Genomic DNA, 26734 nt, shown 5'->3' with positions numbered 1-26734 from the left:
AAAGGAGAGATGTGTGTGTGTGTGTGTGTGTGCGTGTGCGTGTGCGTATCGTGCAGTGTGGTGCATGTGATGCGTGTGCGTGTGTGTGTGCAAAAAAGAAAAGGGCAGATATTGGAGTTGCACTGACACAAAAGGAAAGATATCCACTTCTCCTATGTGGGTCTAAGGGAAGGGTAAAATCACAAAGCACAGATGCATAACAACCAAAACTCACAATAACGTGTGGTGTGTGTGTGATTGTGTGTGATGCTGTGTGTGTGTGTGTGTGTGTGTGTGGGTTGTGCTGTGGTGCTGTTTGTGTATGATTGGCGTGCAAGGCTGTTGGTGCTGTGATGTGTGAGAGAGCTTCCCATTGGGTGGCTGGCATATGCCTGTATCTCGCAGGTTCGTGTTAGCTCGAACTGACACCTGCTTGAAGCTAGGATATACATCAATGAAAAGATAAATAGACAAGGAGACTCAAAGGGAGTGGTTTGTTGGGGTGATGTAGTCTGTGGTATGTGGTGTTGTAGTGTGTTGTGGTTGGCTGGAGAACTCGTGCTGTGTGTGTTGTGTGTGTGTGTGCATTGTGTGTGTGTGTGTTGTGTTGTGTGGTGTGTGTTGGTGTCCTGTGTGTGTGTGTGGTGTGTGTGTTACGTTTCCAACTAGCTGGAATGTCAGAATTAGATGTATACATGTTTCTCACACTCAAATTTCAACGTTTTTTCAAGCGTCAAATTTCAAAGTGATTAAGATTAAGTGTAGGCATTAACTTTTGACGGTTATGGTTAAATTGAGTGATTAACTCCGAAATCTGGAGTCATTTCACCATCTAAAAGGCTGTGAAATATATTAACTCTGGTTAAGGTAAGGGTTACGGTTTGGGATAGGCCTAAACACAAAATCTCAAAAACAATTTTCTATTGCTGGATTCGAACGTGCAACCATTGACACCAAAGGCAAATGTTTACGCCCTTCCACCATCCCCAACACCTAAAAAAAATTCAACCTACTTGTAGGTAACAGGGCTCACTGCCTAGTGGTCAGTTTCCACGTCATCTCCCGATGTCCTCAGACATGGATGGACGTTGAATACTGACTTGTATCACGGGTGACCTGGCTGGTGTGTTCAGAGCGGGAAGGGGGGTCAGTCGGAGGTGTTTTATTCGAAGCGACATCTGAAAGGCCGATTTCATCCGTGTGTGTGATCTAATCTGTTAGGCGTGTGAGAAAGGGTCTGCCGGGTGCTTAGGAGTGCTTATGGCGGTCGCCTCCCTAATGCTCTGATGCAGAGTGGTCATTTTTCTGCACACACACAGACACAAACGCACGAACACACATGCAAACGTATGCAGCCACGCACATTCAGACACACAGATGTTGCTCCCATTCCATAGCTTTCCTATCAAACAGTCACACACTTTGGTTCCTTCTCTTAACCTATGGAACTCCTTCAAAGAGTCGGGTGTTTCCTTAGCCCACCTCCCTCCCTGTTCTCTCCCAGTTCTCCTACAATCTTCTCTCCATCTCCCTGTCCCATCTTTTTCCTCCTCCACTCTCCCCCCTATCTTCTCCCCATTTCCCCCATTCCCTGTTTCTCATCGTCCCCTCTTTCTTTTCCTCCTCTCTCCTCCCCAGCAGGAAGCAGTAGTGTTGGGGCTCTAGGCACATTCACACATCAGCCACTTGAAAGGCAGCCATATTGTTCCCCCCTCCATCTATAAAGGCTCAGATAGCACTTTATGGAAGCAGCTCTACGATGGTGTTTACTGTTAGAGGGGAACAGGCAGCTCGCCTCCATGTTTTTAACACCGCCAGTTCATTTTTTGAAGTATGGTGCTCCAAACGCCAGCGATTTGCTTGTAATGGAAGCATACGCTGTCCAACATGTTCTTAACAAAGTCTCCTGAAAATCGGATCGTTAAGCTGGGTTGCTCTCGCTCTGTGTGTGTGCGTGTGTGTGTGTGTGTGTGTGTGTGTGTGTGTGTGTGTGTGTGTGTGTGTGTGTGTTACTGTATATGATGGTATGCCGTTTGATTCAGAGTGGCCAATAATGGTAAAAGCCATGCTTCACAGAATCTACCTAGTAAAAACACACAAAACTAAACGCACACGAACATCAGCCACACCACAGCAACACAACACGACACGTACACACACACGACACGACACCCACAGACCAACACATACACACACAACATCGACACACAACTACAACACACATCATCACCAGCACCAACACGACACACACACCACACGCACTACACACACATCACAATTGTGGCCGGGTTTGCACTTTCCAAACAGAGCGCGTCTCTGCGTGCGAACTCAGCTGCTTTGCATCATCGCTGCCTCTCGGGGAAGTATCTGACCATAAGAGCTGCACTGCAGCCAGACGCACATAGACTGGCGTGGCAGACTATTACAACTAGCCAACTTAGCACCACACCACATAGCCACACAATTGCACACACGCACATGACAGGACCACAATACACAAGCCAACTACACTTATGCAAATACATGATATCAGGTCACACAGCTGCGCAGCAACTTCTATGCTGGCAGCTAAACATGTTAGGGGATCATACATTTTGTCTTCGAAACAACCCCTACTTCCTAATCCAAACACACTCAACTCCTAACCTTTAAACCCAAAAAACCTAAACCCTAACCTCTAACCCTAGCTCTAAAGACGACTCTGTATCGAATTCTAACCCTATCTAACCTTAACCCTAAACCCCCTATGAAAATAAGCATTTGACCTCGTGGCGCGACCAAAAAATTGTCTACCAGTTGGGTAATCTTTTGGTTGTGTTTACCTATTCTTGTGGGACTTCTGGTCTCCACAAGTATCAGTTAAGAATACGTCCACGTCACTCCTCACGCACGCACGCAGCACGACGCGACGCTACGTACGCGACGACGCACGCACTCACGCACGCACTCAGCTCACGCACGCAGCACCGCACGCACGCACGGCAGTCGCTAGCGCACTCGCAGCTAACACACGCACTACCACACACACACACACACGAGCACACACACACACACACACACACACACCACCACACACACACACACACACACACACACACAACAGCACACACACACACACACGCGACGCACACACAACACACTACACAGAGAAACCTGGCCAGTCTTAAATCTCCTTGGCCCGTCTGCTCGCCTCCACCGCCGCTACTGTAAAATATTCCAAGTATATGTTGTACAGAACTACATTATTCAAAACCCAAGATGATAAAACAAAGCCATGTGAGCAACTTATGTCTCGATGTTCATATTTCTGCAGACAGTGGAACCCTCATGACTCCTCTAGCGGTCTCCCCAAGGTCTGGCGTAAGTTGCCTTTTCTCTCTGCCTCTCTTTCCCATTCAGGCACTTTCTTTGTCCACTAGCTATGTTTTGGAGGCGCCATTTCCTACTAACGGAAAGGTTGCCGGGGAATGAAGCGGCAGACCACCTAAACACTGGGTTCTGGGGCTAGTGCTGGGGCCTAGGGCTGGAGCTTCCCTCTCCTCTCTCCTCTACTCACTCTCACCTACATCTCAGTAGTGTTTAATAAGGACTAGTGCACTGAGATACAGTACCAAGGAACCCGTTTCCAAGTGATGTCACAGTCGATTTAAAAGGTCCAAGTGCAGTCGTTTTTTATTTCAATATCAATACATTTCTGAGCTAAAGATTAAGTACGCTTTACTTTAACTGTCTTTATGATAGGGGGCAGCATTTTCACTTTTGGATGAATTGCGTGCCCATAGTGAACTGCCTCCTACTCTGTCCCAGATGCTAATATATGCATATTATTATTACTATTGGATATAAAACACTCTGAAGTTTCTAAAGCTGTTTGAATGATGTCTGTGAGTATAACAGAACTCATATGGCAGGCAAAAACCTGAGAAAAAATCCAAACAGGAAGTGAGAATTCTGAGACTGGTCAATGTTCAACTCATCGCCTATTCAATTCCCTGTAAGATATGGATCTGTTTGCACTTCCTACGCCTTCCACTAGATGTCAACAGTCTGTAGAACGTGGAATGAAGCCTCTAGTGTGATGTGGGGCCGGATGGGAGGTGTTTCAGTCATTGGTCTGGCAGAATGCCAGTTCCTGGTCATGGGCGTTCCAAACGATATCGTCTTGCATTCCATAACTTCTAGAGACACAAAGGAATTCTCCGGTTGGAACGTTATTGGATAGTTATGATAACAACATCCTGAAGATTGATTCTTTACTTAGTTTGACCAGTTTATTCGACCTGTTATATAACTTTTTGAAGTTTTTCGTCCGAGTTTGGACATGTGCACTAAACATGCTAGCAAAAGTAGCTACTTAGACATAAGTAATAGACATTATCGAACAAAACAACGATTTATTGTGGAACTAGGATTCCTGGGAGTGCATTCTGATGAAGATGATCAAAGGTAAGGGAATATTTATGTTGTAATTTCGTATTTCTGTTGACTCCAACATGGCGGAGAAATMTTGTTATTTTTGAGCGCCGTCTCAGAGTATTGCATGGTGTGCTTTTTACGTAAAGTTTTTTTGAAATCTGACACAGCGGTTGCATTAAGAACAAGTGTATCTTTAATTCTATGTAAAACATGTATCTTTCATCAAAGTTTATGATGAGTATTTCTGTTATTTGACGTGGCTCTCTGCAATTTCTCCGGATATTTTGGAGGCATTTCTGAACATGGCGCCGATGTACATTGAGATTTGTGGATATAAATATGCACATTATCGAACAAAACATAAATGTATTGTGTAACATGATGTCCTATGAGTGTCATCTGATGAAGATCATCAAAGGTTAGTGATTAATTTTATCTCTATTTCTGCTTTTTGTGACTCTATCTTTTGCTGGGAAAATGGCTGTGTTTTTCTGTGGCTATGTACTGAGCTAACATAATCGTTTGGTGTGCTTTCTCCGTAAATCCTTTTGGAAATCAGACATGTTGGCTGGATTCACAACATGTGTAGCTTTAATTTGGTGTCTTTCATGTGTGATTTCATGAAAGATTGATTTTTATAGTAATATATTTGAATATGGCGCGCTACATTTTTTCTGGCTTTTGGCCAAGTGGGACGCTACCGTCCCACATATCCCAGAGAAGTTAATAGATGAAAATGGGCAAAAGTAGCTTTTTAGCAAAAAACTATTTCTCAAGCAAGAATTTTGCTAGGACTGTCTAGGAGTGGTCTGAATTGGGAGGGGGAAACTGAAAACTATGCAAAGCTATACAAACCCGCTGATTAGAAGGTCCTGTGAAGATTGTATTTTCAACCAGCAGCTAAAAAATAAAAACACTTTTACATTGTTAGTTTCATCAGCTGTTGTACAATGTGATATAAAACACAGGAAAACATTACTTTTGACTGCACTGGGCCTTTAATTAATCTCTTGTGGACAGTCTACATAAACGGTACCGTAGACCTGTCATGATACAACTGTATTCGTGAGATTATGAGCAGCATTAGTTCAGGTGCTTTGGACAAATCATAATTTCGCAGGTGTTAGCATCTTTCGAATATAGGAAGGGGAGGGGACATTTGGCCCATAGACTTTCCCGTAACTTGCAAAGAGAGAGGGTGCAGCTGTTCATTGCGGTTCCGAGCCTCGTTCTCTCTCTTCTCTTAACATGTATGGACTTCATCGAGCATCTGACCAATTACGTGAGACATTAGTTCCGGTTTAACCCAGATTACCGTCAATTTAGAGGTGGAACTCTGCCGTTAGGGCCAAGGGGTCACTGGCTCTGATTGTTGCCGGGGAAAGTCCTTGTCCTCGGGGCAGGCGGCTGTAAAACGGCTGAGTCACCGTCCTATTCTCACCCCGTGGAAAGGCAGACGGACGTAAGACGAGAATGAGTAATGAGGTGAGAAATATGTTTTCAAACCTTGTGAAAGAGTGAGACAATAGCTAGATGAGTGTGAGAAGACTGAAGCTATGTTTCCATGAACTTGTCCAGGGATTATTTTTTTAAACATTTAGAACGCTTGCATGGAAAATAGATACGACAACTGTCGCTACAGTGTCTTTTTATAGAACTGTCATTTGCCGATAAAAACAGCTGGACGTAATGATGTCACAAAATTTATTATTTTTTAAAATTAAAACGAAGTGGTTGAAGTGTTTCCATGATCCATTTTGGCAAATTGCGCATGAATACATTGGCGAAAGCCTGTATGCCCTACTACCTACAGTATCTGTTTCATCTCAGGTAGCCCGCAAAAGCCAGCATGGATAGAATTCAAGAATTTACTAATATTTGCCATATTCTTTTATTCTTTTGGTATTTTTATCCTTTTTTCTCCCCAATTGGTAGTTACAGTCTTATCACATCGCTGTAACTCCCGTACGGACTTGGGAGAGGCGAAGGTCGAGAGCCGTGCGTCCCCCGAAACACAACCCCACCAAGCCACACTGCTTCTTGACACAATGCCCACTTAACCCGGAAGCGCCCGGCCCGCCACAAGAGTCGCTAGAGTGCGATGGGACAAGGACATCCCGGCCGGCCAAACCCTCCCCTAGCCCGGACAGCGCTGGGCCAATTGTGCGTCGCCTCATGGGTCTCCCGGTCGCGGCTGGCTGCGACACAGCCCGGTATTGAACCAGGATCTGTAGTAACGCAGCTAGCACTGCGATGCAGTGCCTTAGACCGCTGCGGCACTCGTCGCACACTCGTCGACACTCGTCTGACGAAGAGATAAACATTTTGTCGATCTTTAGAACATTTCTCATATAGCTGCCATTTTATTACACACGTTGTTTGTTTGTTGCGTCATTGCTTTTGTTGAGTAAACCTGGGTCAATGGAAACCTGACTAATGAAACAATATTGAGACGTAAGTGAGACGCCAATAAAAGTTAACATCTGTGAGGTCATGGGATGACCGTCAAATAAGAGGTGGGTGCACAAGAGTGAGACAAACTTTCTCAGCTCCTCCATCCACCTCTCTTCCGACCCTTCGCCTTCACCTCTAACTTAACCCCTCCTTGTCTTCTCCACTCCCCCCCCCCCCCCGCCAATCTGAGAACAATTACACGGGCCTTCTCCTCTGCAATAAATTAGGCTAATCAAGGCCTTTCTCCCTGACATCCTTCCTTAATTCCCCTGCACCACCCTCGTCGCGCTATCGGCTCCTCCAACCGCATCTTCTTCCTTCCTGCACTGTCGCCCCCCTCACTTATGTAAAACACACACATACCCTCACTCCACTTGCACGTAAGCCCTGGCTAGATCCACCTCTGGGAGTATACACAGATGGGTAATATGGATGGCCGTAGAAGACTGGGTGTCTGCACATAGTCTCTAGTGTTTCAGGTTATTAATGATTTCCATATGGGTCGTGTAAAGAGAGAGAGAGAGAGAGAGAGAGAGAGAGAGAGAGAGTGAAGAGAGAGAGAGAGAGAGAGAGGAGAATGTGTGGCTGTGTTTGTTTCAGAACTTTCTCTCACCCTCTCTTTCAGTCTTTTTGTTTTACAGCCTACTTTAGGAGGTTAACTCATTACCCCTCACCAAACCCCTCTATTCTGAGACTCTGTCACATGACTTCACATGACAGCTTCGCTTGGCCATGGAGAATGCTGCTTGTCTCCAGGCAACCGTGGCGAAGCAAGCCGCATTATGGAGTGACTGCCCACCAAGACTACCCACATGGCACATGCAGTGGTGTTGTGTGTGTGTGTGTATGTGTGCGCACACGTGCGACACAGGAGGTTGGTGGCACCTTAATTGGGAGAACGGGCTCGTGGTAATGATCGGAGCGGAATCAGTGGAATGGTATCAAATACATCAAACACATGGGTTTCCAGTGTTGCCATTCCATTCGGCATTATTATGAGCCGTTCTCCCCTCAGCTGCTCCACTGGCGTGCGAGATGGAAATGCATGCAAGCGTACGTGAGTTGTCCGTGCATACTTGTGTGTGTGCATGTACAGTGCGTGCACAAATGTGTGTGTGTGTGTGTGTTGTGTGTGTGTGTGTGTGGTGTGTGTGTGTGTGTGTGTGTTGTGTGTGTGTGTTGTTGTGTGTGTGTGTGTGTGTGTGTGTGCGTGTGCGTGTGTGTGGTGTGTGTAAAAGCCAGTCTTCTGGAGGAGGCATCCAAACATTAAAAGATAGTATGAATCATCCCAATCATCCCAGACTAACATCATAGAAGACCTACAGATCATTTAGTTAAGTGCAACGACAATGCCCCTTATCACAAAACTTTGCATAACACTAGCGAGGTCACAATTTCAAACCCCCAGCCTTACCTGCTCAATTCAAGTGAATACATGGCTTCATATAATAGTTTGGAATTACCTTAGAAATGCCGGGGACATTTAAACTCAAACCACCCATTCATAACCCAAAGAATCTGAAAACAACTGTTCAATAGACATCTAAGTGGCACATTCTCCAACGATTGTTGGTCCGAGTCGGAATGGAGGAATGTAGCGGTCACAACACACACCTCCATGTTCAGCGAGCGAGAAAGCCTGTTGCTATGAAACCGCCCGAGCGCAATTCAAATGTATGAGCATGGTACTCTGTGGCAATGCCACCAGTCTTTTACTGGGGGGGGGAACTTAGGGGAACACATTGATGCCCACGCACTCATACTCACATGGCCATAATGTATCTTTTGAAAAAGAGAGATGAGAGAAAAAGAACCAACCGTTACATGTTACAAGCCAATGGGGAGTTAGGTTGATGTGAACATTTGTGATAACATTCTACTATGCCATAGTCCTCAGCAGAGTTTCAATGCCAAGTAACAACTTGACATTAAACAGGAGCTAAAAATGTTCAACTGATTTCACAAAGCAAAACCTACGAGATCCTGCTCGTTGTCTCTAAAATTTAAATGCGACAACATCCTATTTTATGACCTTGATCTGATGATAACAACGGTGGCCATTTTGAAATCTCTCAACCATTTGAAATACCTCCTGTCTCATCACTGCCATTTGTTGCATGATCTATTTCACTGACAGAAAGATTATCCACTCATCTAGCGTGTTTTTTTCTGTTGACATTTAGAAAGTTTACCGACAATTATACTGTCATGAGTTTTTTTTTATCTAAAAGGTACTTTACTCGCATCAAAAATGGTTGGATGGAAATATGGTTTCTGAAATTGTGACAGAAACCAAGTTAATTCCCTTGAAGCAGAGACAATGAGGTGAATTGCTCTTCACTCACATCAGCATTGAAGGACATCTAATAATCATGCTTAGAGTGATCAAATCCACCGGTCTCTATGTAAACAGGTGAGAGGCATTATAAAAGCTGCCATGGTTTTGTTTTGAAATCCGGGAGAAAATAATTAGTGTGAAATTACATCGAACATGCGGGCGCAAATAACAGGCAATTAACTCAAATAGCTTATTGTCAATCAAAACAGTGACGCGTCGAACCTGCTGGCGACTGGCGAATTATCATAATAATTCACTTACTGTTATTTATAATCTGTATGAGATTAGGAGGGATTACTGGTCAGGTTAAAACCGAATTAGCGAATTAACATCCTTTCTCCAGAACCTGATTCAGAGCCAGGTCAGATTCCTCAAGGTGGCCAGGGGCCTTATTCACAAAGCGTCTCAGAGTAGGAGTGCTGATCTAGGATCAGTTTGGCCTTTTAGATCACAATGAATACGATTATATGGACAGTGGGGACCTGATCTTAGATCAGCACTATTACTCTGAGCAGCTTTGTGTTAGAAAGCAACAGTAGGTGGTGATCTAGCAGTGTATCTAACTGTTTAAAGCAGGTATAAATGAAAAGGACTCTGAACACAAACGACCGAAGAATAAAACAGAGAGGAAGGGCAGGAGAGGGACAAGGACAAATAAAAAAAACTTACTTCTTTTGTTGGAACTCTTTCCTGTCTGCTGACCCCAGACTCTGTGAAAGAGAGAGAAAACAGAGAAACATTTGAGCACCATAGACCAGTCCTAAAAAGGATACCTAGTGGGGTCAGCAGTCAAGATGGATTCCTCTGCAGAATTTCCCCATTAGATTCAAAGAAAAGTCCTCACTGCAAAACGCAAACTCCAACCAAGTGCAATTCTGTAATCCCAAACTGTGTCAATGAAGTGTAATTCGAAGACAGAGCATACAAACACACACAGATCACTGTGTAAATAGGTTTATATGGTTAACACCCTTGACAAGCCTTGAGGCTGAAACATTCGAACGAGTGACCTTTTGGTTAGCGGCCCAGCGGTAAGCTACCAGCCGTCCCATATGTAAGCATGTCATTCAGGTAGTTTGGTTTGTTCTTTTACTTCGAAATGCAGCTGGATTAAGATATTTGGCATTTTGTTTTCGAAAATGTCAAAGAGTCGAACAGATACATCATAGTCCCTCAGTCGAGCACCGGATTCCCTTTTTCTTGTAAGATGCGCTGAAGCGTGTTTGGGTATACATTTTCCAGATACATCATAGCGTCATGAACTTAAGGAGACTAACGACTTCAAATGCACCTCATTATGGGAAATGCTACCAGGCCAGTGCAAGCTCATTAATGACAGGGTGATTGACAGACATTTGAGCAAATGGGGACGCAAATAACAGCGACATGTGAAGCTCTCGCCCTTTCTACGATGCGAAGATCCCGGAGGAGTGGTACTCAGTGCAAACGAAGCCTACAGCCAAGTTCATTGACCTGGAGTAAGAAGATGATGTCCCCAGATACTGATCCGAGGTCCCTTTTGTGTCCCGAACCTAGATCAATGTCTAGCGCAAATTGCACAGTAGAAGCCATAAGAGCTTCCAAATGTTCACTGACAGAGAAGCTAACACACTGACATGGGTTTTCAATAACAGTCCAAAAATAGTCCTAATTCCCCTCACGTCGTTTAATCTCTCTCACAACAGGGGACATATAAAAAAAATAAACACACACACACATACACACACACACACACACACACACACACACACACACACACACACACACACACACACACACACACACACACACCACACGGCAGCCCCCCTACTGTCCACAGCTCCAGGAGAACTCTGGGAGACATAGGCAGAGGGAGGCAGACAGACACAGCTTGTCCATAACTAGCTCCAGGCTGAGACACTTTTAGAAGACACCAGCGCAATCACCTTTTTGCATTTTGCACTTTGATTTTTTTTTAAATGTATGCTGAGGTATATCTGTCTTCACACCATAGGGGGTATCACCCCAGGCCTCTGCACCCCCAGAGGGGTAAGAGGAGCATCTGGACCCACACAATGGGTGGGATAAGAAGGCCCTGTCAATCACTGTTACAATATAATTTATTAGACCGCAATGGAATGCATTATGCAACGGGTGGGTCTAATCCTGAATGCTGATTGGTTAAAACCTCATTCCAGCCAGTGTCTATTCCACAGGTTGCCACCGGCTAAATCTATGACGTTAAAATGCCTATTGACTCTGTTCCATCTGTCTGCGCAATCCACTGTCTCATCAGCCCAGCCAGGCAATTTATAAACTTGATCTCCACTATAAAAAGCATCTAGACATTATCTCACATTTCTTTTAGACTAACTTTTCGTTTTCAACAGCTGAGAATTGTATAAACCTTGCTCTTTGTCTCTCCGACATTTGCAACATTGTTTCAATATTCAAATTCGATCTCCTGCTGTCCTATAGTAATGACCGAGTTGGGCAGGCAGGCAGCATTTCTCAGCCAGTCAAAATCATGAATCAGCTGCCATCATTTTTATAGATATATACAAACAAATGCCAATTGAAAAAAGGTTAAATGAAAGGCAGCTAATTTGCCGTCTTTCCAGCTTCAGTTTGAAGTGATTGTGTTACTGTGTCGTTGGCTCCTCTAAACAACAGTGTCCTGACGAGTGAGCACATTTTCTATGCCAGGCGAAATTGCGCCTCATTAGCTGATTGCTATGGATGTATCCAAATAAATGTCACTAGAAAACAGCTAAAATAAATGCAAATCCAGCTACTTTGCTGTTATTCAGGCTGCATTTTGACGTGACTGTAAGTTAGCCGTTGTTGGCTAGCTAGCAAGCAAGGGATAAGAACATTGCCAACCAGTATGGAAATGGAACATTTAGAACGAACGACTGGGTCACGTCTCTAGCAACGCTAGATTTGTGTCGGGACTATATCTTGTGGAAGGATGAAATAGTATGAATAAATTAATCAAAACAAAGATTATGTAAATATGTCAACCATTTTTTGAATATGTTGGTAACCCGTTGTATAAAAGTGATAATGCATTCGAAGACGGTGTTTGGAGGATATATTAGCCGGCCCTCGACTTCCTCTCGGGTCTAACAACACCCGTGACAATATATCCTCCAAACACTTGGGCATTATCATTTCAATATAATACAATAGAATTATAATGCAATAGAAGCTCTTGGATGTGGGGAGACATTATCTTTCACTCTGCTGTTGGTACATTCGTTAGTATTGATTGCAAATTATAGATTTCTGTCAGACAGTGTATGATAAATAGTAAAACGCAATAGCACATTTTATATCTATTTTGTGTGGTAAAGAGTGTGTGGTCAAAAAGTGTGAAGGGCATTCCCCTTTCTGACCGAGGCCGCACATCTGCGCGCGCGCGCGTGCGTGCGTCTGTGTGTGTGTGTTCCAACTTCTGAGTCTGCCACAGTGACATTTTGACCATTGAGAGACCACTGAGTCTTTTTATGGAGCTTTTCATCCCAGTGCCTACGCAGTAGGGCGAAGTCCCCCATGCAATCATTATGACCTTATCCACCCCCACCACCCCCTCACTCCTTGTCAGTACACCCAGCCAGGACATCTCTGCGGAGAGCAGGTGGAAACCCATGGTCCTGGAGAGTTAGTGGGGTTAAATGTAAATGTTTGTAAATTGTACTTACGAAATGTAAGTGTACTTGAAATGTGTATACATGTACGTATTTACCTCTACTACACATCGGACTGCAGAGGGTTGGAGCATGGGCTTGCAACACCAGAGTTTCGGGTTCAATTCCCGCATTTGTCACATACAGTGCCTTCAGAAAGTATTCACACCTTTCCACATTTTGTTGTGTTACAAGGTGGGATTAACATTGATATAATTGTAATGTTTTCTCAACGACCTACACAAAATACTCTGTAATGTCCAAAGTGGAAGAAAAATTCGAACATTTATAAAAAAATTAAAAAAGAAAGAAAACTAAAACACGAATATATCTTGATTACATAAGTATTCAACCCCCTGAGTCAATACATGTTAGAATCTCCTTTGGCAGGTAGCGGAGGGCGGCAGGTAGCCTAGCGGTTAGAGCATTGGGACAGTAACCGAAGGTTTGCTTGTTTGAATCTCTGAGCCGGCAAGGTGGGAAAATCTGCCGTTCTACCCTTGAGCAAGGCAGTTATCCCCCACAACACCTGCTCCCCGGGTGCCGGTGATGTGGAAGTCGATTAAGGCAGCCTGATTTTGAGCGGTTTGGTTAAATGCAGAAGACATTTCAGTTGAATGCATTCAGTTGTGCAACTGACTAGCTATCCCCTTTACCTTCTAAGAGCTTTGCAAACCTGGATTGTACAATATTTGCACATTATTCTTAAAATAATTACTCAAGCTCTGTCAAGTTGGTTGTTGATTATTGCTAGACAGCCATTTTCAAGTCTTGCTAAGTATTTTCAAGCCGATTTAAGTCAAATCTGTAACTAGGCCACATTCAATGTTGTCTTGGTAAGCAACTCCAGTGTATATTTGGCTTGTGTTTTATGTTATTCTCCTGCTGCAAGTTCAATTTGTCTCCCAGTGTCTGTTGGAAAGTAGACTGAACCAAGATTTATTCTAGGATTTTGCCTGTCCTTAGCTCTATTCTGTTTATTTTTATCCTAAAAACCTCACTAGTGCTTACTGATGACAAGCATACCGATACCATGATGCAGCCACCACCATCCAAAAGTGTTGGATTTGCCCCAAAACATAACGCACATAACGCACATTCAGCACATGAAGTTAATTTCTTTGCCACAGTTTTTGCAGTTTTACTTTAGTGCCTTATTGCAAACAGAATGCGTGTTTTGTAATATTTTTTGTTGTGAAGTAGCTACAATGTTGTTGATCCATCCTCAGTTTTTATGTCACCATTGGCATCATGGTGATATCCCTGAACGGTTTCCTTCCTGTCCGGCAACTGAGTTAGGAAGGACACCTGTATCTTTGTAATTAATAACTTCACCATGCATAAAGGGATAGTCAATGTCTGTATTTTTGTAGATTTTTTTACCCATCTACCAATAGGTGCCCTTGTTTGTGAGGTATTGGAAAACCTCCCTGGTCTTTGAGGTTGAATCTGTGTTTGAAAATTCACTGCTCGACTGAGGGACCTTTTAGATAATTGTATGTGTGGAGTACAGAGTTGAGGTAGTCATTCAAAAATCATGTTAAACACTGTTACTGCACACAAAGTGAGTCCATGCAACTTATTATGTGACTTGTTAAGCACATTTTTACTCCTGAACGTATTTAGGCTTGTCATAACAAAGGGGTTGAATACTTATTGACTCAAGTCATTTCAGCGTTTCATTTTTTATTAATACAAAAATATATATATACTGTAAACATATTAATACACTTTGACATTATGGGGTATTGTGTGTAGGCCCGTAACACAGAACACATTTTTTAATCAATTTTAAATTCAAGCCGCAACCAAACAAAATATGGAAAAAGTCGAGGGGTGTGAATACTCTTTAAAGGCACTACCCATATGTTTTAACAGTAAGTCACTGAAGTCTCTAAGCTAAAAGTAGGTCAGTAAGATAAAAGCATCATCCCAACTTACTCCCGAGTGATGCAGCTGTCTAAGGCACTGCATCGCAGTGCTAGAGGCGTCATTACAGACCCTGGTTCAATCCCGGGCTGTATCACACCCGGCCGTGATCGGGAGTCCCATAGGGCGGCGCACAATTGTCCCAGCGTCGTCCGGGTTAGGGGAGGGTTTGGCCGGGGTATGCCATCATTGTAAATAAGAATTTGTTCTTAACTAACTTGCCTAATAGTTAAATAAAGGTTAAAAAAATATATATATGCTAAAACCACCATGCTATACATCTACAGTGAGGGAAAAAAGTATTTGATCCCCTGCTGATTTTGTACGTTTGCCCACTGACAAAGAAATGATTAGTCTATAATTTTAATGGTAGGTTTATTTGAACAGTGAGATACACAATATCAACAAAAAAATCCAGAAAAACGCATGTCAAAAATTTTATGAATTGATTTGCATTTTAATGAGGGAAATAAGTATTTGACCCCTCTGCAAAACTACTTAGACTGGTGGAAAAACCCTTGTGCAATCACAGAAGTCAGACGTTTCTTGTAGTTGGCCACCGTTTGCACACATCTCAGGAGGGATTTTGTCCCACTCCTCTTTGCAGATCTTCTTCAAGTCATTAAGGTTTCGAGGCTGACGTTTGGCAACTCGAACCTTCAGCTCTCTCCACAGATTTTCTATGGGATTAAGTCTGGAGACTGGCTAGGCCACTCCAGGACCTTAATGTGCTTCTTCTTGAGCCACTCCCTTGTTGCCTTGGCCTGTGTTTTGGGTCATGTGTCATGCTGGAATAACCATCCACGACCCATTTTCAATACCCTGGCTGAGGGAAGGAGGTTTTCCACCCAAGATTTGACGACATGCCCCGTCCATCGTCCCTTTGATGCGGTGAAGTTGTCCTGTCCCAGCAGAAAAACACCCCCAAAGCATAATGTTTCCACTCCATGTTTGACGGTGGGGATGGTGTTCTGGGTCATGAGCAGCATTCCTCCTCCTCCAAACATGGCAAGTTGAGTTATTGCCAAAGAACTCCATTTTGGTCTCATCTGACCACAACACTTCACCAGTTGTCCTCTGAATCATTCAGATGTTCATTGGCAAACTTCAGACGGGCATGTATAGTGCTTTCTTGAGCAGGGGGACCTTGCGGCGCGCAGGGATTTCAGTCCTTCACGGCGTAGTGTGTTACCAATTGTTTCTTGATGACTATGGTCCCAGCTGCCTTGAGATCATTGACAAGATCCTCCTGTGTAGTTCTGGGCTGATTCCTCACCGTTCTCATTATCATTGCAACTCCACGAGGTAGAATCTGCATGGAGCCCCAGGCTGAGGGAGATTGACAGGTCTTTTGTGTTTCTGCCATTTGCGAATAATCGCAGAAACTGTTGTCACCTTCTCACCAAGCGCTTGGCGATGGTCTTGTAGCCCATTCCAGCCTTGTGTAGGTCTACAATCTTGTCCCTGACATCCTTGGAGAGCTCTTTGGTCTTGGCCCTGGTGGAGAGTTAGGAATCTGATTGATTGATTCGCTTCTGTGGACAGGTATCTTTTTATACAGGTAAGAAACTGAGATAGAGCACTCCCTTTAAGAGTGTGCTCCTAATCTCAGCTCGTTACCTGTTGATGAAAGACAACCTGGGACAGAAATCTTTTGATTGAGAGGGGGTCAAATACTTATTTCCCTCATTAAAATGCAAATCAATTTATAACATTTTTGACATGCGTTTTTCTGGATATTTTTGTTGTTATTCTGTCTCTCACTGTTCAAATAAACCTACCATAAAAATTATAGACTGATCATTTCTTTGTCAGTGGGCAAACGTACAAAATCAGCAGGGGATCAAATACTTTTTTCCCTCACTGTATATTACAATTGCTCACATCAAATGGACATTAGCAACAGTGAGGACTACAAGTGTTCATTTCGGACGGTCCCTCCATAGTGCTTCACTCAGTGCCCTGACTGCCACCTCTGCACGAGCATCATTTCCTGCAGCCCTCTCTCCCTACAGCCAATTACACGGCTGAGAGTGGTGGCACTTAAAAACCCCAATGGAGCCATGGCAAGCATCCATGCCGAGGGAACAAGAGTGTCTAACTGTCCATTTTACACAGGCGCGCACACACACTCACTCACACACACACCTCCGCAGCTCTTTTAATGGATAGTTTGCCTGGAGAATTGGCAGGTGTCCGCCTCTAAAATAGTACTTTAAGACCGACATATGTCAAGTGTAGAACAGGTGGGGAAAGACACAGGAAAAACAATTGGACTTTTAACAGTGGTAAATGCATTTATGCAAACATTGGCCTGTAAGTACACTATCAAAACAAGCATATTCTTTTTCAAAAGGACAAAGACAAAGGGTAATTGATGAAAAAAAAGTGCAGTGTCTTTGTGTGTGTGTGTGTGTGTGTGTGTGTGTGTGTGTGTGTGTGTGTGTGTGTGTGTGTGTGTGTGTGTGTGTGTGTGTGTGTGTGTGTACTGACTCTGCTTGCTTGCATACCTGTGCACCAGGTGCTGTGAAATCCTGTCATGCCAACGCTAAACCACAACCTCCCTGAATTTGTAGAAAGAACCACACAAATACACACGGCTTCCCCATATCTTCTGCATACCTTCACATTGCAACCCGACTCTCGACAGACACATACCTGTCGCGTCCAATGCCGGCCACAGTCAAATAATTCCTTCCCCCGCCACTCTTCACTTTGCTCTCCCTCCTCCCTCACTCCTTCTCTCGTTCTCTCTCTCCCAGCTTCAACCCTCACTCTCTTCTTCCAACGGCAGCTCTCTTCCACTTTGATGCGGTCAAATCACCGGCAGCGTTATTCACCTGTTCAACTCTTTCTCGCTTTCCCTCCCTCCTTCTCTCTCCCTCGCTCCTCTCTCGTCTTCCCTCTCTACAGTCGGAGCGTGCTGTCACACCGAGGTGCCTGCTCAGAACGGTGGCTGCCACCGAGTGAGTTGTTGTACTTTAATTGTGGTTGCCAGGCGATAAGCTCCCCACTAACTCTCTCACACACAGTGGAGGGGAGGACAGAGAGAGAGAGAAGGGAAGGGGTGAGGGAGAGAATGGGAGAAGGGGGAGGGAGAGGGGTGGTGAATGCTAATGACTGGGGGAGATTGGAAAAGCTTATAGTGGATGTGTGTGGTGGGGTGTTTGTGGAGGGAGGGAGAAGAGGAAAAAAGGTGGGTGCTAAAGTAACAGGTGCGTTTTATCACATTTACTTTTACTTTGGGTTGAGGATTTTGACACAGGAAAACCTAAAATCATCATTCAGTTGAACGAGGTAAGTTAGTTCACCACAGTGCTGTGGTCAGGGCTGTCGCGGTGACCGTATTACCGGCACACCGACAGTCACGAGTCATGAAGGCAGTCAAATCCCACATGACCGTTTAGTCACGGTAATTAGGCTTCTCCAAGCTCTGATGCTGCTGCTGGTCATTAGTAGCCTACTAAACTTGCTAACTGCCTGGTACGCCGCACTCTATTGTCCCTCTAATCAGTCTGACATCAATGCAAATGTATTTGAAAATCGAATCAAACACTTCATGAGAGCCCATGGTCTCATGTTGTGCAACATTTCTATAGGCTATGCAATTAAAGAGAGAAAACAGAGTGATGGCCGCAAATAAAAAGAGGATCCCATCAGCTTTCTATAGGCCAGGCCTACTATATTTATTTCTCAACTTACCTAATATTAAGCACATTGCTTATATTTACAACAGGAGTATAGCCTACCTGGCTGGCATGAAAATAAATCACGGGGAAAAGCGTCCTCCATTCGCTATTTAAGTGCATAGATGACATGTATTTTTTCCCGCTGTCCCTGTTTGGATACAGATGCATGATAATGGTCCGTTCTAAATCAAAACAAATCTCACACGTACACTACCGTTCAAAAGTTTGGGGTCACTTAGAAATGTCCTTGTTTTTGAAAGAAAAGCAACATTTTCCATTAAAATAACACCAAATTGATCAGAAATACAGTGTAGACATGGTTAATGTTGTAAATGACTATTGTAGCTGGAAATGGCGTACAGAGGCCCATTATTAGCAACCATCACTCCTGTGTTCCAATGGCACGTTGTGTTAGCTAATCCAAGTTTATCATTTTAAAAGGCTAATTGATCATCAGAAAACCCTTTTACAATTATGTTAGCACAGCTGAAAATTGTTGTTCTGATTAAAGAAGCAATAAAACTGTCCTTCTTTCGACCAGTTGAGTATCTGGAGCATCAGCATTTGTGGGTTTGATTACAGGCTCAAAATGGCCAGAAATAAATAACTTTCTTCTGAAACTCGTCAGTCTATTCTTGTTCTGAGGAATGAAGGCTATTCCTTGCGAGAAATTGCTAAGAATTGCTAAGAAACGGAACTTTTGAACGGTAATATATATTATTTAGTTTATGTAAAGACGAGATATAATATAGTGATAGGCTAATATTGTCACTGATCAGACTATCCTTGATTTAATATTGTCACTTATAATGCCCAGCATAAGAAACAATGCCTTTTTTTCCACACACCTCATGTAGCCTAGCCCAAAGTGGCCAAATAACTTCTTAAAATTAAGCACATCAATTGCGGTCACTTTTGATAATGATCTTTTTCACTACTGGAACATGTGCGCTTATAGTTTACTACCATGTGTGCATTGCTGCACTTATAATGTGAAGAAATAGTCTAATAGTTTATCAACATTTTAAGCAAAAAATTCTGATCTGTGGCGTCAGCCACATTGCATAAAAAAGGTTTTGATGCTAGTGGTTGTATTAATTTGGGATCTATCGCATCCCACAACTGTCCCAGACTATGTTTGGAATATTTATTTCTCGCACAGAATAGAAAAGGTAAACGTTTGTACTATGGGGGATAGTAGATTGACATAGGCTAGTGCTTTTGCTGTTTGTTAGGCCTACTCATCTTGTTGGCTGACGAAAAGTAAATGTGGACAGTTCTTCCAATATCTTCAATATGCACCTCGGAATTGGATAAGGATGTGTGCAGTTGCATCCCCGATGTGTCTGTCTTCACTTGTAGCCTGTGAGAAAGACCCGGTCATGTGACAGAGAGCCATATGAGCGAGAGGCACTTCAGATTGTTCAGCACACTCAGGGAGAAGGGCATAACGCAGCACTCCGGGCCGCAAAAGACATGGATTTTTTTAGGGTGCATTACGGGCTGGGGATGCCGCCGTGAAATTTGACGCATTATCAAGTGCTTATCAAATTGTGAATGAGTGACTATTGGAGTGTGTACAGCCTGCACAAAAAAAACAAAGCAGAGCTCATGCCTTTCAAGCGACTTTTTTCCAAATCATCATTAGTCTCATCATGCAGCCTTACAGTGTATTAAAAATCAAAACATATAGCCCAACGTTTACAGAACAACCCAAAGTTACATTAATAACTCTAAATTAAGCATGTAGGAATACCTATTTCTTTGTTAACCGTTCAACACAGAATAGTCGCATGTGCACACTCCCTCAAATCGTTGAGAAAATATTTATATTTCATTCAGCTTTGTTCAATTGTATTCTTCATACTATAAAATTATATAAAATAATATCACGGAATTCTAAGCAAATCGTGTCTGCTAAATCAACTAGTGTAGCCCACAGCCATTTGGCATAGCCACATAAGGACAACTCAGGGTATGCTATTATTTTCTTCAGATCATGCTTCTTTAAACCTGTCTAAAATAAATAATGGATTTATTATGAATGTGTAAGCTATATTACATGGATATATTAGACTTTTAAAAAATGGCTTGTAGGCTATTTGTGGAAGCTAGGAGATGCTAAATGTGTTTGTTAATTAACAGTTAATTACCATGAGACCGACAGTTATTTGCTAGTTGTGGTGAAAGAAATGTCACCGAGAAAAAAAATGAACATTACCCCCAAAAGGGTTGTATTTTGTCCCATTTTTTATTAGATAACGGCACACATTGTGCCACTATTTAACTTTTATTCAGATTCAGACCAATTCAAGTGTCTGTTTCTTGACTGCACATGGTTGCAGTCTGCACAGCCTGCACATGGTTGCAGTCTGCACAGCCTGCACATGGTTTCCTTTGATAGCTGTTTGGACCCTGTTTGTTAGGTAGCCTGGTAAACACTAGAACTGCCATAGGACTACAGCCATTGACGTTTGATTTAGTCAAAATATTTTAATAAATGTCCTCCGAAAATTGCAACACCCTGCTCCTTCCTTGACTTTTCCTAAATATGTATATTTTACAGCTATTACTAACTTAAGGGGCCAAGATAAATGTGCTGAAGGGCATTGGTACCCAGGCGCTAATGTGAGCGCATCATTCAGTCTGGTTTAACCAGGCTCGATTTTGGTCATTCTAGCTCATTATAACCAGGAAGGAGATTGCAAACCTCGCTTCCCCAATTAAACATGTGGGACCACATTTACTGTGACACTCGTCAACAGGAAATAAACAAGACCAATTAGAGTGGAGTAACAAGTTGCTGCCACGAGCATTCATAACAACTCACGTCATTTATATTTAGGACCAATGAACTTCTCTTGTCCATTTGTGTTAGTAAGCTAGATTCTAGATATATATAGAGAGAGATGAACATAGAGACGTGCACCTTGCATACCATTCAAGGTAAGTCGATAGCGTTGTATAGCTGACATAAAGACAACAAACATAGGGTCAACTTTGGGATTATGACAACATAGTGAGGGATTTAATTGTGGGGTACAGAACACTGTCAGTGGTCCCATTTATGTTCGTATTGTTGCTTGCAGGTTATTTTCCCCGCATTGTCGGGGAAAGAACCCGCAAGCAAGCATTTAGTTGGACAATGTATACCATGCGTGTCCCATACAAAGTGGTCAGATGAAGCAGATGCTAAACTGCAAGACTGTTTTGCTATCACACACTGGAACATGTTCCGGGATTCTTCCGATGGCATTGAGGAGTACACCACATCAGTCACTGGCTTTATCAATAAGTGCATCGAGGACGTCTTCCCCACAGTGACTGTACGTACATACCCCAACCAGAAGCCATGGATTATAGGCAACATTCGCACTGAGCTAAGGTAGAGCTGCCGCTTTCAAGGTGCGGGACTCTAACCCGGAAGCTTACAAGAAATCCTGCTATGCCCTGCGACAAACCATCAAACAGGCAAAGTGTCAATACAGGGCTAAGATTGAATCACACTACACCGGCTCCGATGCTCATCTTATGTGGCAGGGCTTGCACACTATTACAGACTACAAAGGGAAGCACAGCCGCAAGCTGCCCAGTGACACGAGCCTACCAGACGAGATAAATGACTTCTATGCTCACTTCAAGGCAAGCATCAGCTGTTCCGGACAACTGTGTGATCACGCTCTCCGTAGCCGACGTGAGTAAGACCTTTAAACAGGTCAACATACACAAGGCTACGGGGCCAGACAGATTACCAGGACGTGTGCTCCGGGCATGTGCTAACCAACTGGCAGGTGTCTTCACTGACATTTTCAACATGTCCCTGATTGAGTCTGTAATACCAACATGTTTCAAGCAGACCACCATAGTCCCTGTGCCCAAGAACACAAAGACAACCTGCCTAAATGACTACAGACCCGTAGCACTCATGTCCGAAGCCATGAAGTGCTTTGAAAGGTTGGTAATGGCTAACATCAACACCATTATCCCAGAAACCCTAGACCCACTCCAATTTGCACACCGCCCAAACATATCCACAGCTGATGCAATCTCTATTGCACTCCACACTGCCCTTTCCCACCTGGACAAAAGGAGCACCTATGTGAGAATGCTATTCATCGACTACATTTCAGCGTTCAACACCATAGTACCCTCAAAGCTCATCACTAAGCTAAGGATCCTGGGACTAAACACCTCCATCTGCAACTGGATCCTGGACTTCCTGACGGGCCGCCCCCAGGTGGTGAGGGTAGGTAGCAACACATCTGCCATGCTGATCCTCAACACTGGAGCTCCACAGGGGTGCGTGCTCAGTTCCCTCCTGTACTCCCTGTTCACCCACGACTGCATAGCCAGGCACGACTCCAACACCATCATTAAGTTTGCAGACGACACAACAGTGGTAGGCCTGATCACCGACAACGACAAGACAGCCTATAGGGAGGAGGTCAGAGACCTGGCCGGGTGGTGCCAGAATAACAACCTATCCCTCAACGTAACCAAGACTAAGGAGATGATTGTGGACTACAGGAAAATGAGCACCGAGCACGCCCCCATTCTCATCGACAGGGCTGTAGTGGAGCAGGTTGGGAGCTTCAAGTTCCTTGGTGTCCACATCAGCAACAAACTAGAATGGTCCAAACACACCAAGACAGTCGTGAAGAGGGCACGACGTACGGCCCAGTACATTACTGCCATCCTAGACCTCTACACCAGGCGGTGTCAGAGGAAGGCCCTAGAAATTGTCAAAGACCCCAGCCACCCCAGTCATAGAATGTTCTCTCTACTACCGCATGGCAAGCGGTACCGGAGTGCCAAGTCTAGGACAAAAAGGCTTCTCAACAGTTTTTACCTCCAAGCCATAAGACTCCTGAACAGGTAATCAAATGGCTACTTGGACTATTTGCATTGTGTGCCCCCCCCCCCCCCCCATACCCCCAACCCCTCTTTTTACGCTGATGCTACTCTCTGTTTATCATATATGCATAGTCACTTTAACTATACGTTCATGTACATACTACCTCAATTGGGCCGACCAACCAGTGCTCCCGCACATTGGCTAACCGGGCGGGCTATCTGCATTGTGTCCCACCACCCACCAACCCCTCTTTTACGCTACTGCTACTCTCTGTTCATCATATATGCATAGTCACTTTAACCATATCTACATGTACATACTACCTCAATCAGCCTGACTAACCGGTGTCTGTATGTGGCCTCGCTACTTTTATAGCCTCGCTACTGTATATAGCCTGTCTTTTTACTGTTGTTTTATTTCTTTTCTTACCTATTTTTCACCTAACACCTTTTTTGCACTATTGGTTAGAGCCTGTAAGTAAGCATTTCACTATTGTAATCGGTGCACGTGACAAATAAACTTGGATTTGATTTGATTTGACATACAACTAATAAAACTTGAAACTATATTAGAACACCTTACATGTGAGCTGAGATCACAGAGGATGATACTGACTCTGTCACACCCTGCTCTGTTTCACCTGTACTTGTGATTGTCTCCATCCCCCTCCAGGTGTCGCCCATCTTTCCCATTATCCCCTGTGTATTTATACCTGTGTTCTCTGTTTGTCCATTTCCAGTTTGTCAAGTCAACCAGCGTTTTTGTTCTCAGCTCCTGCTTTTCCCAGTCTCTCCTTTTTCTCACCCTCCTGGTTTTGACCCTTGCCTGTACTGACTCTGTATCCACCTGTCTGACCACTCTTCCTGCCCCTGACCCTGAGCCTGCCTGCCGACCTGTACCTTTGCCCCACCTCCGGATTGTTGACCTCTGCCTACCCTGACCCTGAGCCTGCCGTCCGGTACCGTTGCCCACCTCTGGTTTACTGACCCCTGCCTGCCTTGACCTGTCTATTGCCTGCCTCTGTTGGAATATTAAACCATTGTCAATTCGACGTGTCTGCATCTGGGTCTTACCTTGATTCCTGATAGACTCGACTATATGGAGGCATAATCTTTCCCTAGGAAACCCACAACAATGACTGGTGAGCCCCACTCCTGTATACATATTTATCCCACACACATTGCCATCTGGCATGATTTTTCAATTCCAACTAAACTGAGCATTACCAAACTGAGCATTGACCATTCACAGAAAGTTTTTGAACCAATACAAAATGGATGCTATTTGGATGAGAAAAGGACCACCACTTATTTGGAATAGATCCCTGTCACCCCCAGAAAGGCATTCCTCAGGGAGCCAATGACAGAGCCACGGAGAGCTGTAATCAGTGCCCTCAGATGCACAGAGGAGTGTGTGTGTGTGTTTGCAGGGCCATTTCTAGCATTTTGGAGACCCTAAGCAAGCACCCCCCCCCCGAAAACCCAGATGCACAAACACATTTCGAAATGGCACGTTGTGTATTCTACTATTCTAAATAACAGTAAGTTAACACCCCAACTGACTTCCTAAAAAAAGGAGGCTGCGGGGTCCTAAACGGACGCTTATGTCGCTTATGCCTACAAATGGCACTGTGTGTGTGTGTGTGTGTGTGTGTGTGTGTGTGTGTGTGTGTGTGTGTGTGTGTGTGTGTGTGTGTGCGTGTGTGAGTGTGAGAGTGAGAGAGGAGTGTGCGAGTGTGTGACGATCAAGTCTGACACCCTGCCAGCCCCAGAAAGATCAAGAAAGAGGAGAGAGAGAGAGAGGATATGTAGCCGAACAGACGTTATCAGGGCTAGCCTATCACCACAGAGAGCATACACCGCACAAGTGACCCAAATTAGCCCACACTACTTTCTGCCCAATGCTAATTGATGATGATGATGCATAAGAGGTAGTGGCAGCGAGCCGAGCAGAGCCCAGTGACTTCAGTCACACAGCAAAGAGTGACAGGACCTGACTGCTAAGACCAGCACCAGGGCTAAGGGGTGAAATGGTGTTATTCCTGGTTCAAGCATACAAACCTATTAGAACTCACTCAAACAATCCATTGAATAGTATATTTATACTGTATAGTGTTTTGTGTATAACTACAGTATTGGTATTGGTGTTCGTATTGTGTTATTTGAAATGCCTCTGTACTCGTTTTGCGGACGTCTCTTGCCCAATCCAAGTCTCCCCGCATAAAAAGGGATTTATCCTGATTAAATCAGAATCAGACAACGGTGGTTTGAAATGGTGTGACTCCCCAGCTGGTCACAGGAAGTCTTAGTAACACTGTCCGACAAAACCGACAAAGGAGAGGACATGGGGGGGGGGGGGAACCCCACATATCAGAACCCCACATGGTGTGAACATTGGCATTACCCAGAAAGAACCTGGGTAAGTCCCAACGTTTTCTAGCTTCCTCCTCTCTTGTACCCTTCCGTTTGAACATTTGCAGACCCACAGTTGTGTTTGTCATAGACGTATGAGAAAATCAACTCACCGGCCGTGACACAGCTTCTTTCCATTGAACTGTATGCCCTCTGTGACTAGGTGCGAGTGTGCGTGACTAGGTGCGAGTGTGCGTGACTAGGTGCGAGTGTGCGTGACTAGGTGCGAGTGTGCGTGACTAGGTGCGAGCCAATTGAAAGTGTTTTGTGTGTGTGTGTGTGTGTGTGTTGTGTGTGTGTGTGTGTGTGTGTGTGTGTGTGTGTGGGTGTGTGTGTGTTGTGTGTGTGGTGTGTGTGTGTGTGTGTGTGTGTGTGTGTGTGTTGTGGTATGGGGTGTGTGTGTGTGTGGTGTTGTGTGTGAATTATAATAACCGCCACCACATTCTACCTGCTGACTGACTGACAGGTGTGCTAGACGCCCCGCTGCCGCTGCACCTCAGCAGAGCATGCTGGGAGCTCTGGGATTCCCGGACATGTCCAGGAGCTACTGATTGATTGGTGGATAGAGGATGTCATCTTCCTGGTGATACCAGTGGGAACTACTTCTCCTGGCATTCTCTCTCCGAGATCCCTGGCACACCAACCCCAGTGGGCTGATTTACGGCACATATCCTTCCCTGACACGTATTCTTGTTCCCCGGAATTGTTGATTTCGATTTTCGTCGTCTTCCTGGTGTCTCTTCGACGTCTTTCCGCTACAGTTTTCATATCGGTGATGAGGTGGAGAAGCGGAGGTGAGGATGGAGGGAGGAAAAGGGGGATTAAAAGTGGATTCAAATGATGATGCCTTGGCATGCCTTTTCATTAGAGTGCTGGTATGCTTAACATTTACTCTGACTATGAGTAATATATACACACACACACACATACACACTCGCACCTAGTCATACACACTCGCACCTAGTCATGCACACTTCGCCACCTGATCACGCACA

At 44.2% G+C, this 26734-nt stretch overlaps 1 protein-coding gene across 1 annotated transcript in view; it reads right to left on the bottom strand.

The window, feature by feature from the left end:
- The window catches only part of ankfn1b (ankyrin repeat and fibronectin type III domain containing 1b), a 261710-nt gene that overhangs the window by 91543 nt on the left and 143433 nt on the right, over window positions 1-26734 (bottom strand). The window contains exon 4 of the mRNA XM_070448333.1: window positions 9857-9897. Coding sequence (XP_070304434.1) covers window positions 9857-9897 — 41 coding nt within the window. The remainder of the gene's footprint in view (window positions 1-9856; window positions 9898-26734) is intronic.

The sequence above is a fragment of the Salvelinus sp. IW2-2015 genome, linkage group LG18 (assembly GCF_002910315.2).
Source record: "Salvelinus sp. IW2-2015 linkage group LG18, ASM291031v2, whole genome shotgun sequence".
NCBI classification, from domain to species: Eukaryota; Metazoa; Chordata; class Actinopteri; order Salmoniformes; family Salmonidae; genus Salvelinus; species Salvelinus sp. IW2-2015.
The sequence above is the reverse complement of the archived record's forward strand: the minus strand, read 5'-3'. Positions and strand labels throughout refer to the sequence as shown.